General features: G+C 32.3%; 1 protein-coding gene across 17 annotated transcripts in view; it reads right to left on the bottom strand.

Moving 5' to 3' along the window:
* Window positions 1-13,983, bottom strand: part of LOC145511154 (zinc-regulated GTPase metalloprotein activator 1A) — a 66,882-nt gene that overhangs the window by 29,964 nt on the left and 22,935 nt on the right. For 11 of the 17 annotated variants that reach the window (XM_081503917.1, XM_081503929.1, XM_081503926.1 and 8 more), the window contains 5 exons: window positions 13,298-13,384; window positions 11,376-11,472; window positions 9,768-9,859; window positions 3,111-3,170; window positions 1,904-1,941 (listed from right to left, as the gene is read on the bottom strand). In XM_081503917.1, the coding sequence (XP_081360043.1) occupies window positions 1,904-1,941; window positions 3,111-3,170; window positions 9,768-9,859; window positions 11,376-11,472; window positions 13,298-13,384 (374 nt within the window). The remainder of the gene's footprint in view (window positions 1-1,903; window positions 1,942-3,110; window positions 3,171-9,767; window positions 9,860-11,375; window positions 11,473-13,297; window positions 13,385-13,983) is intronic. The other 6 variants (XM_081503961.1, XM_081503948.1, XM_081504011.1 and 3 more) reach the window with 3 other exon arrangements.

Genomic DNA, 13,983 nt, shown 5'->3' with positions numbered 1-13,983 from the left:
GTACTGCCTCAGAATTCTCTGAATCACAAGCAGCTCCCGAGGTCAAGCTTTGCAACCAGAGGGATTGGACAAGTTGGCAAATTCTTTATATAAAGGAAAAGTTATTTATTTGGCACCTGACTTAGAAAATCTGAAGTTTCCATTATCCTGACAGTATGTCAGTTTTGTGTAGGTATATTGATTTGATAATTTAAGAGGTTTTATCAAGGTGGCAGGGGGTTAAACGTTTACTGTGTTTGCATTATTCAGAATGTTGCTTTGCTTTTTTTGGTTTCTATCACACTCATAATAGATTCTATTTAACTCCTTTCTACACCCAAATATACATAAATATATAAAGAGTTTGATTTGGGGCAAGGCACTTTTAAGCCCATCAAAACAAACAAACAAAAATCCTGCTATCCATCCTGTAAATATTCCAAATTTGGTAATAAACTTATATAGGGGTTGGATACAAACATGCTCCTTAATAAACATTCAGAGTGAAGAATTTTTACTTTTTTCGTTTTGTTTTGCTTCTTCTGTAAACATTTTACTAGAAACATCATGATTTCAGGATAGCTGGAATATTTCAGAGTAAAACTATATTTGGGATCTTTCTTTGGTTCTTAAGACTATTAATACAATTTGACTTAACATCTAAAAAGGAACTATTTCCCAAACTTTGCAAATTAGGGTCTCTCTATTCCTGAGGGAACTGAAGGGCTGATGAAGGGGTACTGGTAACCCATTTAACAAGCCTGCCATCTTAATGTTATTGAAGGTTTGGTAGAAAAACAAACTTGTTCAAATTAAGAAATTCAGTTATAATGTGGGTGGAACACAAAATGGATGTGAATTTTAAAACATTACACTTAAACTTCTAAGAAATGATTACTCTGAGCATTATCCATATTCCCAGACCAGATCGAGAGATGGAGAATAATTTCATTCTCTTCTGCCTTTAGTAATAACTCACTTGGAAAGTTGAGAAACATTACTTTATACAGTAATATGCATTTTTAAATCTGATTATTTTTCATTTTGTAAACTGAGGTTCATTTAAATGCATTTGAGCACCTTGGTAAGCTGCAAAAACATTCACAGCAAGATGCCTTTTAAAGGGGAGTTTCTCCTCCCAAACCTAGGCATAAGTCTTGATTTCTTCAAAATATGGCAAAGCAATATATTTTTTAAAAACTCAATCATCTCCAGCTTGTGTCTGACAGCAGTTTAACAAGAAAAATAAGCTCTCATATGCTCATATCAAGTTCAATTTCCTCTATCATACAGAAAGACTTATCAATATTGGGGCTGAATCCTAGGGAGGGGTTACACATACCCAAACTTTGTGCTGTAAAGAAAGAAAAAGAGAAGTTGCTCAGTCGTGTCCAACTCTTTGCAACCCTATGGACTGTAGCCCGCCAGGCTCCTCCGTCCATGGGATTTTCCAAGCAAGAATACTGGAGTGGCGTACCATTTCCTTCTCCAGGGATTCAATAAATTTTTCTTATTATAAATATCACACTTTCAACTTTTATCACATCAAGTTAGAGAAGGAGAAAATAAACAGTTAACTTAAAAATACAAAGTAATAATTAAATGAAACACAAATTTCATCTATTGTTTAGGATACTTTAAAAAACTTTTTTTTTTTTTTACCATATTTGCTTTATTCCTCTTCATGCTAAGTTCCCAAAACATGATATATTAAATTAAAAATGTAAATCACTGGCTTAATACACAGTTCTCTGATAATATTACTGCCATTTTAAAAAGCAGTATCTTTCACATTTACAGTGGAAAATTATTTTTGTTAAGGATATTTCAAACAGACATAAATATGGAAAAAACAGTATAATCAATCCCCCTTTACCTAGCTCTTAACAAATAATTAGTAACTCTCAGAAATTTTTCAACTTACTTTTAATCCATATTTTGAATCCACAACAGTTATGATACCTACAAAGTAATAAATCTTTTAATCATTTTTATACTTAAGAATGAAAATTAAAACTAATGCATTTCAGTTCACAAATGTCACTCAATGAAATATTGTTTTTTCTCTTGCCAGTACTGCAATTTAACTCCATTCCATTAGTAAGTAGATGCATTTCAAACATGTACTTAGCACTATTCTAAGGCACAACATAGGATATAATAAAACAAATGTTTAAAATTAAATAAACAAAAAAGAAAATAAGATTTCTCTGGCCTTTAAAAAGCTTACAATCCAAAATATGATGAGATGAATTTCATAATGTAAAGCAGAATGTGATAAATCACACAAGATAGCTTATCTTTAGTTTATTTTCACATAATCAAAAATGAAACTTTTCTTATTTAAAATACTGCTTAACAAATCTGAGGCATCTTAGAACATCTTATTCCTAACACCTCTCACCAATCTAACTCACACAATTCTTTTATCTAATATGTACCTAAATTTCCAAATGATCAATTAGTTGGGCAATCTCTGAATTTATATGCTAAATAATCTTCGGGAGGATAACAACAGAATGAGTTTGATGATGCCTAAGGAATTTAACCAGCTACATTTCATATATATTAGGGCCAAATGATGAGGCCCAGTTTCAGTAATTCTTAAACTTCACCCCTTAGTATAGGAAAATATGGTTTCCAGAAAGGTGGGGGATGTTTCAGGGGATATATGTGCCTAATTCAGAAAGTTTCTAATATGCCTTACATGAAATCTATGAATAAACTGCCCAAAAGTGTTAGTGGGTAAGGAATAGGGAGCTTTGTTTAACTGTTACCTTCAAGGGAAAAGGAAAATAGAAATTTGATCCTCATACTATATATATTTTTTAAAATAAAAAGTTATCTACTAACTGCATAAATTAAACATCAGGGAATATAGAAAATCTACACAGTATTTTAAAAGGAAAACCTTAATGGAAGCACTAAACTGGGAGTTGAGATTACAATGGACATCTAGTTCTAATACTGTTTGGGACTTTAGAATCTGTTCAAAGACTTCATCATCAAACCGAACAAGTTTAAAAAGAGTGTCAATACAAGGAATTCGAAGTATAACATGAATAAACAAAAATGATCTTAACATTACATTTTACTTGAAAATTTAAAGAAAAATTCATTTCTAAACTTACCATCAAGATAAATATCAACCCCTAATTCAGCATCAACCCAAAACATAGAAGCTACAGCACCTGAAAATATATAATAATACTCATCAAATAAAAAACATTTCTTCAAACTAGGAAACAAAATTCTATCCATAATGATTTAATCAGCCCCAATGGAATCAGCAGGCAAATACATATACGAATAAAATATGGGTTTTCAATCTTAAGGGAATTACAGTGATAGAACCATTTATTATTTTATATCCCTTTATTGCCCTCTCTTTTACTTCAATTTTTAAAAAAAGAACAGGTATTATTACATACAAATACAATATCAAGCTTTTACCAATGCCATAATAATTTACCAATAAATATTATCAAATAATTTGAGCAGAATGGCAGTATGTACATAGGTCTTATTTTTATTTTCTCTCTCCTGAATAAAATGATCATAGTTCACAAATAATTACCTCCCTAAAGGAAAACAAAGCAAATACAGATAAATCCAAAATCAGTTGTTCAAATTGTTTTGTAAATTTTCAAAAATTTAAGTTTTACAGAATAAAAGTATGACAAAATTAATTAAGGCCTTACTAATAAATCCTTACACTATTTACTAGTATGGTATATAAAATTTAGAGAATGTTTTGAGGAAAAATAATTTCTAAATAAGAAATTAAAACTTGTTTTTGACAGAAACTGGTTCAGCACCAAACCACACACCCTGATTAGTATGCCACAACACAAGAAAAAGAAAACTGACAGCAAAGAAAGAATTTGATTTTTCAAAGCATCAGAGGCCCTATTAGTGACAGAGCTGTCTAAAAGAATGAGTATGGGGAAAAACAAGGATAACTGAACTCATTCCAATGTCTAAAGCTGTCCACCTACCCTGACGAGATGTGGTCTCCCAAGCATCACTCTGTGTCAACAATGAAATATCTGTCAACTGTTTACAGTGATTACTCATGCAGGATATAGCAAGGGCCACAAGATCTAATGGTTTCCTGATATCTATTGATTTTTTCCCAAAAACTTAATAGTTTTCCAATTTGACTGAAATAGGATTTGTGAGTAACAGGGGCTGAATCAATGCCTATCCTTTTCAAGGAGATTACTTTACGATGACAATTATTTAGCTTAGAACCGGAGAGTGTCAGTCTTCTAAACAGGAAACAACTGAATTGCCAATAAAAATTTTCTTCACTTACTTGACTAACAACATGATTTTAATTAATGAAGAAGAAAAAGTAAATCTATTGTGAATATCACTACTCCAAATAATAAGTTATTTTAAAAAGTATTCATTTTTCCACTCAGTAAAATTCCTAACATTGTACACAAATAGTTTTTAATTTACTGATTTCTATTCAGATAGCTTGTAAGTCCAATAGTTCACATTTGCTTAGTATTAATTTGAGCTGTAAGACTGTATTAGAGCTTTTATTCTAAACCTGACATGTATCTTTGGTTTAATACTTACCAGACTACACATGAAAGAACTACTTAAAATTTGGATGCAGGTGTTTAACAGGAGAAACAAAGACGAGAGAATGCAGTTAATCAGTGATTCTAAATCCAGGGTGATTTTTCTCCTCAGGGACTATTTGGCAATGCCTGAGGAAATTTTTGGTCATCTCAACCATGGGAATGCTGCTGGCATGTAGTAGGTAGAAGCCGGGGACTCTGTTAAACATCATACAATGCACAAGACAGCCCCCTCTAATAAAGAATTATCCAACCCAAAATGTCATTTATACCAAGTTAAGACACTCTGAGCTAAATTACAGAATCTCCATTCTTCAAAATCTCATAAAACATAAAAATAAAATAAATAAAATTTTGAAAGTCAAATTTTATCAGCAGCAACCAAATAAACAATCCCCTGCCATAATTTTTGGATGATAGTAAAAATAAGAAATAGAAAGTTCTATGTGATTTATGATAGTTCTTATATCTACCCCAAACCTCAACAAGAGTAACACAGGAATAGTTTACAAAATCCTGTATTTATCATTTTATTCCAAAATCATGAGAAGTAGAACCAAGGGAGAAATAAGCAATACAGGAAAAGGTCAACAAAGAAACTTCAAGAGTAAAATTTTCTGCCTCCACATTTTCAGGGGAGGTCACTTTCCAGGGCTCAGAGCAAAATGGAGAGAGAGGTCTGAAGCTCAAGGATGCCCCTATGAAAGATATGGGAAATCTATTCACAAGCAGTTTGAGCTAATACAAGAGCAGAACACTTGGTACTGTGAGAGAGCAGGGCCTAAAATATCACACCGCCCATCTGTCTCTCTCAATCACCTCTTTTCTCTCTGTTTCCTCATCCTTCAGCAATACCCAGCTTTCAAACTGAGGCCCAAGAGACCAGCAAGTTTAGGTAACATGGGTAGGGTATTTAAAAAATTCATGACCACCACATCTAAGTAGAGAGACGTTCGCTGAGTCTCCCACATTAAGCATAAACACAGTGAAAAAATTATGCATATATATTACAGCTTAGGAGAAGCAAAAAGAAGATAAAAGAAGGAAAGGAAAAAATGAACAAATAAATAGGGAATACCAATGGCAAAGAACCTGTTCTGCAGGAAACATAATTGAAGAAACGAAAGAAAATTTCCAAGAGGTTTTTTTATAAGGAAGCTAAAAACAATATAATCCTAATTAAAAACAAGCGCTAGGGAATTGCCTAGCGGTCCAGTGGTTAAGACTCAGCACTTTCACTGCTGGCCATGACCTAGGTTCAATCTCTGGTCAGGTAACTGAGATCCCACAAGTGCATGGCATGGCCAATAAAAATTTTTTTAAAAGAGCAAAAAGAAACAAGTAAACTAATTTTTCTTTTAAAAAAGGCAATAGTTAAAAAAAAAAAAAGCTCTAAAGCAAAATAAAGCAGAATAATATGAAAAGGTAGTTTGGAATGCTAAAGAAATAAACTTAAGGCCAATATACCATTATTTAATCAATTAATTCATTCAAAACATCAACAGACATTGATGGAAACAGAATTACTGACAAAAAGGAAGATTCGAGATGATTACAGTAAAATGCAGAGGCAAAAGGCAAACCAAAACAATTAGAAGATAATAAATATGGAGAACAAATGAAAATTCAATGTAAGAAAAATTGGTGTCATAAAGAAGAGAACTCAATAATTTGACAGAAAAATTCTTCATGGTAATAAATAAGGAAAAAGTCCCTAAATGAAGGACTAAACCTACAGACAAAAGAGTATATTGTAATTCCAGGAAAACATGATTATGAATGACACCGAGATGTATCTTGGCTATATTACTGAATTTAAAAACTAAAGAAAAAAATTTTCAGGCATTTTAAATGAAAAAACAACTCACCTTCAGGGAGACAGTTTAAAAAAAAAAATCAGACTTTTCTATGGTAAAATTCATTGCTCCAATAAAATAATGATCACAGAGTTTGAAGAAAAGTGTTCTCTAATAATATTACCTCCTGATAGCTCTGGTTCAAGAATGAAAACAACAGGCAGACATTCTCAAACATTAAAGGAAACAACATTGAAACTCAACAAATACAGCACTCACAAATCCTTCCAGATGAAATGAAAATATTGGACAAGGAAATTCAGCCAATCAAAATATTAAGAGATCAAAAGTTCTGAGGGAAAGAAATTGTGATAGAAAAATTTTATACCTAGCCAAGTCATCCCTCAAATATTAAAAAAAAAAAGAAAGAAAGAAAAACATTCTCAAGCAATGAAGTATGCAAGATCTCCAGGAATACAAGACTGAAAGCTTGAAAAGATTACCAGACCATGTGTGCATGCATGCATGTATGCTAAGTTGATTCAGTTGTGTCTGACTCTTTGTGACTCTAAGTAGCCTGCCAGGCTCCTCTGTGCGTGGGATTTTCCAGGCACGAATTCTGGAGTGGGTTGTCATGCCCTCCCCCAGGGGATCTTCTCAACCCAGGGATCGAACTCCAGTTTCTTAAGTCACCTGCATTGGCAGGCGGGTTCTTTACCACTAGTGCCACCTGGGAAGCCATGATCATGAAGTTCAGTCAGTCAAGAGACTGATCAACTAAGGAACTCAGAAGTTACTGTGCTGGTAATGACAACTGAAATGGTTTAAACACAGAACTAAACAAAGTATGACAGAATATAAATGTTAGAAACCTTGACAACATAGCAAAGGAAACAACCAAAACCAGATAGGAGAATGTGGTATTGTGTTAATTCTCTCATCCTTTATGCCAGACAGTCAATAGATACTAACCTGAAACTTTAAATGTGTAGTTAAAAAAAAAAATAACTTGTCCAATTTATGTCCTTTATAATCTTTTATTTAACTCACATCTCTAGCAGTGAAGAAGTATTTATCTGACATTCAGCAGTTCTTTCACTTCTTTCAAGTTCTCTTCTAAGTTCAAGTGAAAGTGAATTAATAATTATTAAGAATAGCACCCAGAATGTGATCCTATTTTACAAAATTACCTCGGTATATTTACACAGACAGCAGGCTCTCCCAAACTTATGCATGTGTGAGAATCACGTGGGGGGCCTATTGAAACAGATTTCTGGGTCCTGCCCTTAGAGATTCTGATTCCATAGAGCTGAGATAAGTCCAACAATCTGTAGTTTTCCAAAGCTCTCAGCTAAGGCTGATGCTGTCATTCAACATACCACAGCAAGTAGCCCTGGCACAGAGAAATCTTGAAATAAAATTTTCTGTTTGTATTTTACAGTAATGAGACACAGGGCAACATTTTTCTTTTTAACTTTCTTCTTTGTATTTTCTTAGGTACCATTGAATTTTTTTTTTTAATAATCAATGTTTCATTTTTAACCAAACAATAAAACTCATTATTCTAAAGAAAGAAGAAACATTCATCTGTTTATACCTACAATCTATGCAAAAGCTTTCTCTAAGATTTTTATTTAACTTTTACTTCCTCTGAAAAGCCAAACTGTGTTTTAGTGTGTTTACCAAACTGTGTTTACTAAAACTGTGTTTTAGTAAATTCTGCTGCTGCTAAGTCGCTTTAGTCGTGTCCGACTCTGTGCGACCCCAGAGACGGCAGCCTACCGGGCTCCTCCGTCCCTGGGATTCTCCAGGCAAGAACACTGGAGTGGGTTGCCATTTCCTTCTCCAATGCATTTAAGTGAAAAGTGAAAGTGAAGTCGCTCAGTCGTGTCTGACTCTCTGCGACCCCATGGGCTGCAGCCTACCAGGCTCCTCTGTCCATGGGATTTTCCAGGCAAGAGTACTAGAGTGGGATGCCATTGTCTTCTCCGTTAGTAAATTCACCTACTCTCAAAATCACAAGAACTTTTCTCTATACAGTGGCTATAACAAAAGACATTGATATTTTATTTCAAAAAAAGGCACACAGTATACTTCCCTATCTTACCAGACTTAAATTAATACTTAACATCAATGTAATGGTTCAAGTCCTATCATCAGTTAGACCTCTTGGAAATGTATGAAAATGTATGAAAAATCCATGCCTAGTATCAATATAAGGACCAAAAGAGCCCAACTCAATCCTAATTTGAAAACACAGGTACAATGTTATTATTTAATAATTCAAAATAAATTAACAATTGATTACAGTGAACCTTCAGTGCACTCCAGTATTTCTTTTAAACAATTATGACGCCTTAGTTCTTTAATATGATTTTATGGTGCAGTGTCATAGACTTAGATGAAAAAAGAAATGGGTCAGACTTACAAATAAATGTTCTGCAAACTAGGAATAAAATGTTACCTAAAAGTTATTTGGGTAAGAAGGAACAGAAACCCATGGTTAGGAACAGGTAGACTTTGTGTAGCTTTCAACAGGGAAGTTTAGATGTAATTCCATTCAGAGGTAAAAACTTCATAGATAATCATTATTAGTTCCACACTAGAAAAAAGACCCAGCAGGGTTTCCCTGATAGCTCAGTTGGTAAAGAATCTGCCTGCAATGCAGAAGACCCCAGTTCCATTCCTGGATCACGAAGACCTGCTGGAGAAGAGATAGGCTACCCACTCCAGTATTCTTGGGCTTACCTTATGGCTCAGCTGGTAAAGAATCTGCCTACAGTGTGCAAGATTTGGGTTCAATCCCTGGGTTGGGAAGATCCCCTGGAGAAGGGAAAGGCTACCCACTTCAGTACTCCGGCCTAGAGAACTCCATGGACTGTATAGTCCATGGGGTCGCAGAGAGTCAGACACGACTGAGTAACTTTCACTTTCAGGCTTGATTTAACTCCATACCTTATTATAATATTTACAATTAAAATGATTTCAAGCTTAGTAGTAGAAAAACAAATGCTAACAATTAATTTAAGGGAATAAGGATTTCTAGGATTTATCTCCAAAAGTCCTTAAACATATACCGGAAGTAGAATGTCTCCTTTTTTTCTATGTTTTATTAGATTTTTCTGAAAGTTTTAACAACTCTTCTTCCTACCAATAATCCTAAATCAATTGATAGAAACGGAAATACTATTAACATGTTAAAATTATCAAATACTTTGATCATCGTTCATCTGCCAAAGAAAAATGACTCCGTATTTTTTCTCCTTTAAACCAAAAAAAAACCCACAAAAATTTAATCTAGAGTAAACTTTAATACTCATCTTATATATTTCTCTAGTGTATTTATTTTAAAATGTTTAAGAACTATATTTTGGTTTTTAATAATGACATTTCTTACCAGGATCTGCTAATCCAGTGGTCTCTAACAGTATGTAATCAAATTTCCCTTTCTTCTCCATCAAATTCTCAATAGCTCTAAGGCCATTGTCCCTGGAGAACACCAAAACATGACATACAGTTGACTGCCTGAATATTTGAAAGTGATCATCACAAACATTTAAAAATATATTTAACAACCAGGGGTAAAAATATTTTTAGGCATGCAAAAATTTACTTCACTCCCAAGCTTCTAACAACGTCTATCCAGTTTCACCAGTTTTGGGGAGTGGAGAGGAATGGATGCATATATGCTGACAAGTAACAAGATATTAGATAAAAGCAGAGGGAATTTTAATTTACTGGACTAAAATAAGTCAGAACCTGTTATTTTTATAGCTTTATGAAAGAAAAAGGTCAATACAGAAAATAATGACAAAATGTATGAACTACAGTAGTTTAATAGAACAACTAAAGGGATACCTACAATTAAATACCTTTTATTTCTGTTCTGAATAAGGGTAGTAGGCTTTAATTTCCCTTTTTTCTTAATAATATTAAAAATACAAGAAAACATTTAATTTTAATTGGTTAAGAAAACCTGTTGTGCTTTAGCCTTCATAATACACTTGACTCACAGTCAAAACATCTAAGATAGTAAATGATGTAGAAGAAATTTAATTCACTGGACTATACAAAATCAACAATACAGGTATTAATTTTCATAATTTGCTCAACAAATTTTTGAGTGACTACTATGTGTCTTTCCTTTTCTAAGAGCGGTTACATTGGTGAATAAAACATTCACTGTCGTTGAAACAACTATCACTGGTGGAACATGAAGTGAGGTTTTTTCTTTTTTGTGGTCATTTATATTGTTTTTAGAGGTTGAAATCTTGAAAATAAGACCAATAACTTATTACATTCAGAATAATCATTTTTTAAACATGAAACAAGACTTTCATGCACCATAGGGATCATTAATTAAAACCTGATGTCAAAAACAACAACAAAAATAAAATTCAATAAAATGACCACAGCATTAGAGCCAAGACAATTAAGAAACATTTGAAGAAAATGTATCCTAATCTTGGTTCAAATAACTAGATATGCAGACTTATAATGTCTTGTAGTCTTAATTCCCTTATATGTTCAGCAGGCAAAATAATATCCACCTGGAAGATCTATATTGTGAATTAACATGATTATGGAAAACAACTAGCAAATGTCCAAGTACCTAAAATTGAGACATTTTTCCTTAATCCTTATGTGTTAAATGTTTAGCATTTAAGGAATAAGATCATTTAAAAATGAAAAACAAAAGCCTGCTATTTATCTCTTAAAACTGAATTAATGTGAAAAATTGAGAAATTTAGAAAGGAGCAATATTCGTGAGAAGTCCACAGTGACCAAGCTGCCATAATGTACTGAATAGTATTAAAATTAATCAATTTTCATCTGTTAAAAAAAAAGAAAAAGAAAATGCATCCTAATAGGTGTACTTCTATTTGAAAATACAATGAAGAAGATTATGAAGATTCTGTTAATTTAAGTAAGAAAAGCAAAGCTAGAAATATAACCAATAAACATTTATAGAAGCCAACAAGCAAACAGTATATTCATTTCTCACTTTACGGAACAGCAGAGGCAACCGTTTCTAAGTTCCAGCCATTCTTCGTAGAGTTCTCCACCTTGGCTGACAGCTAAGGATTTCTCCACAGCACTTCCTAGAATAATTAACAGGAAGCACTCTTTAGATTATGTTCATTCATCAACCAAAAACAAAGATGAGTATACTCAATAGTACAGCAGATTTCAAAGCAGAAAAATATATTTCATAATTTGTATTCTTTCATTCTGTTCAGGCTATCTCAATATTTTAAACTATACTACTCTCGATTATTTTTTCTTTCTTTAAGAGGATTTAAGCCCCTAAAGAGGCAACTGCAAAATTAATGAAAGTTATCTACTTCCTCTTTAGGCCTCTTACTAGACTGCTCCCATTTCCTAATAAAACAAAAAAGCTATTTTAAAAGCATTCTTTCTTGTCCATGGCCAATTCTCTAGATAGACCGTTATGTTTATATATTAGTTTTTACACATATGCCTTTCAGTCTCTTGCCTACTTTTTCTTTTCATTCTTTCTCTAAATTGTTTCAGTGTCTACTAGACAGACTGTTCAGCATTCCCTGTATGAGGAATACCCTTAGTTCATTTTAAGGAAGTTTGCTTGGTCAGGGTACCAATGTGCTCACTTAAAAATTAAATTTTAATCAAACACATACATGTTTCTTAGCAATGCTTACTTGAGAAAAAATAAAGTATACATGAGAGTCTGAGATGCTTGTTATCAAATAAGAATGATTTAAAAAATCTTACTTTTCCTCCAACAAAGAAACATGCCCAAGCCAGGAAAGTTTTAAATATCCATTAAAGCAAATGATAAGGAAAAAAACTGAATAATTTTTCACTGATATATATTTTATGTTTATGTTTTAGTTAGGCAAGGGGTTGCTACAGAACTCAGGGTGTAGAGAACATTTATAAAAAGAAAAGGAAAGTATTGCAAACTCTATAAAGGACAAAGCTGTTAAAAAAAAAAAAAGGTCCAGAAAGACTGAAGAAAAATAGTAACAAATGATAATAAATGTAATCAGTGTCCAGCAGAAGATCAGTTAATAAGAAGTTAGAATAAAAACTATGATTAAAAAAATCTTATGATTTTTACTTTTGTCTGACAGGACTCTTTAGTTTATTGAAATCCTCTTCAGTTTATTAAAACCAGAAATCAAGTTCAACTAACAGGCCTCACATCCTTTTCATAAACTTATTTCCTTTACTAATTTGCAACTGAAAAAAAAAATTTTAAGAAATATTCAAATGAAGTTCTATTTTTTTAGCTAAATGTGAGCTTTTATTGAAATTCACACCTGAGAAGAAAAACTTATAAACGTAATCAGAGAAGTATGTCTAACACTGCTGTATAAATTTCTTAAAACACAGTTCAGTGAAGACAAAAAACTGGAAAATTAAATACACTTGTTTTCACAGATAAGTGAAGTTGCTTGAGGATGGAGACTACATATTTATTTCCTAAGCCTTCCGTTTTAACTGCTTTGCAGAATAATAAACATTCAATAAGACAAATTTATAAGACAGAGTATTTTCAAATATTTTCAAAACCTGCAATTAAACAATATAGTTAGCACAAAAGGATCTTTCTAATTGGTACAAAAATCTTCCTGAAAGATTTTCTCTCATCTCCTTAGATTTTTACTTCTGGAGTATTTATGTAAAAATCTAATTAATTCTGCTGGTATGAATTCTAAAGTTATACAAAATAAAATTTTATAGAAATAATCTGATTTCAGTATCTCAACTCCAACAAAATAAAGCTTGACATAAATGAACCTAATTTTTCCAAAACTATCCATAGCAATATGTTCACATAATACCTTGCATTTTCATTTCTGCATATGGAATATCAATTCACCAGCTGAATTAACTGTCCAATACACTCTTATAGCATGGCATTTATTGAACTTTACTTACCTTCCCCAAATTCATTTAAAATCACTGCTATTCTTTTACTATGTTGCTCTGTCAAAATATAGTTAAGAAGTGTTGTCTTCCCAGCACCTATAAAATACGTTTGTTTTAAATAACAAAAGTCAAAAGACTAATTTTAAAGGGACAAAAAAGTTTAAAGAGTCCTAACGCTCTGTCAAATTTACATGTTATTCAAATATTATTTAACGATGGTAATATAAGATTCTAAAGGAAAAGATTAAAGTACTCTCTCAAAACTATTAAAAATGCTTTATATCTTATAAAATTTTACAAATATTTACTAACACTCCAATAAGGTGGCTCACATAGCTTTCTTTGACCTCATATGACAAAAAAAAAATCTTCTATATAACTTAAACAATTAATGTAAGGTTATCTAAATTTTCTATTAAATAAGGAATTACTGAAGTAATGGTTCCTGGGCAATAAAGTAGTCATGTAGTTTATAAAACATAAAGTATTTAAATCCCTTTACAGGATGACAGTGTTTCTTGGCCAAGAATAGATGGTATACTTCCCCAAAATGTACACATAGAGACCCACGTTTTATTTTAACCACACACAAATTCAGAATGTCTATATGGCTGTTTTTAGTATGCTTAAAGCAATCTATAAAATTGATTTTACATACACACAATGGCGAATGGACCTAGGAAATGTTAACAAAA

Source organism: Giraffa tippelskirchi, chromosome 1 (genome assembly GCF_054371585.1).
Source record: "Giraffa tippelskirchi isolate mGirTip1 chromosome 1, T2T-mGirTip1v1.2.pri, whole genome shotgun sequence".
Lineage (NCBI taxonomy): Eukaryota > Metazoa > Chordata > Mammalia > Artiodactyla > Giraffidae > Giraffa > Giraffa tippelskirchi.
Note: the sequence above shows the minus strand (reverse complement) of the source record. Positions and strands in the feature narration are given on the sequence as shown.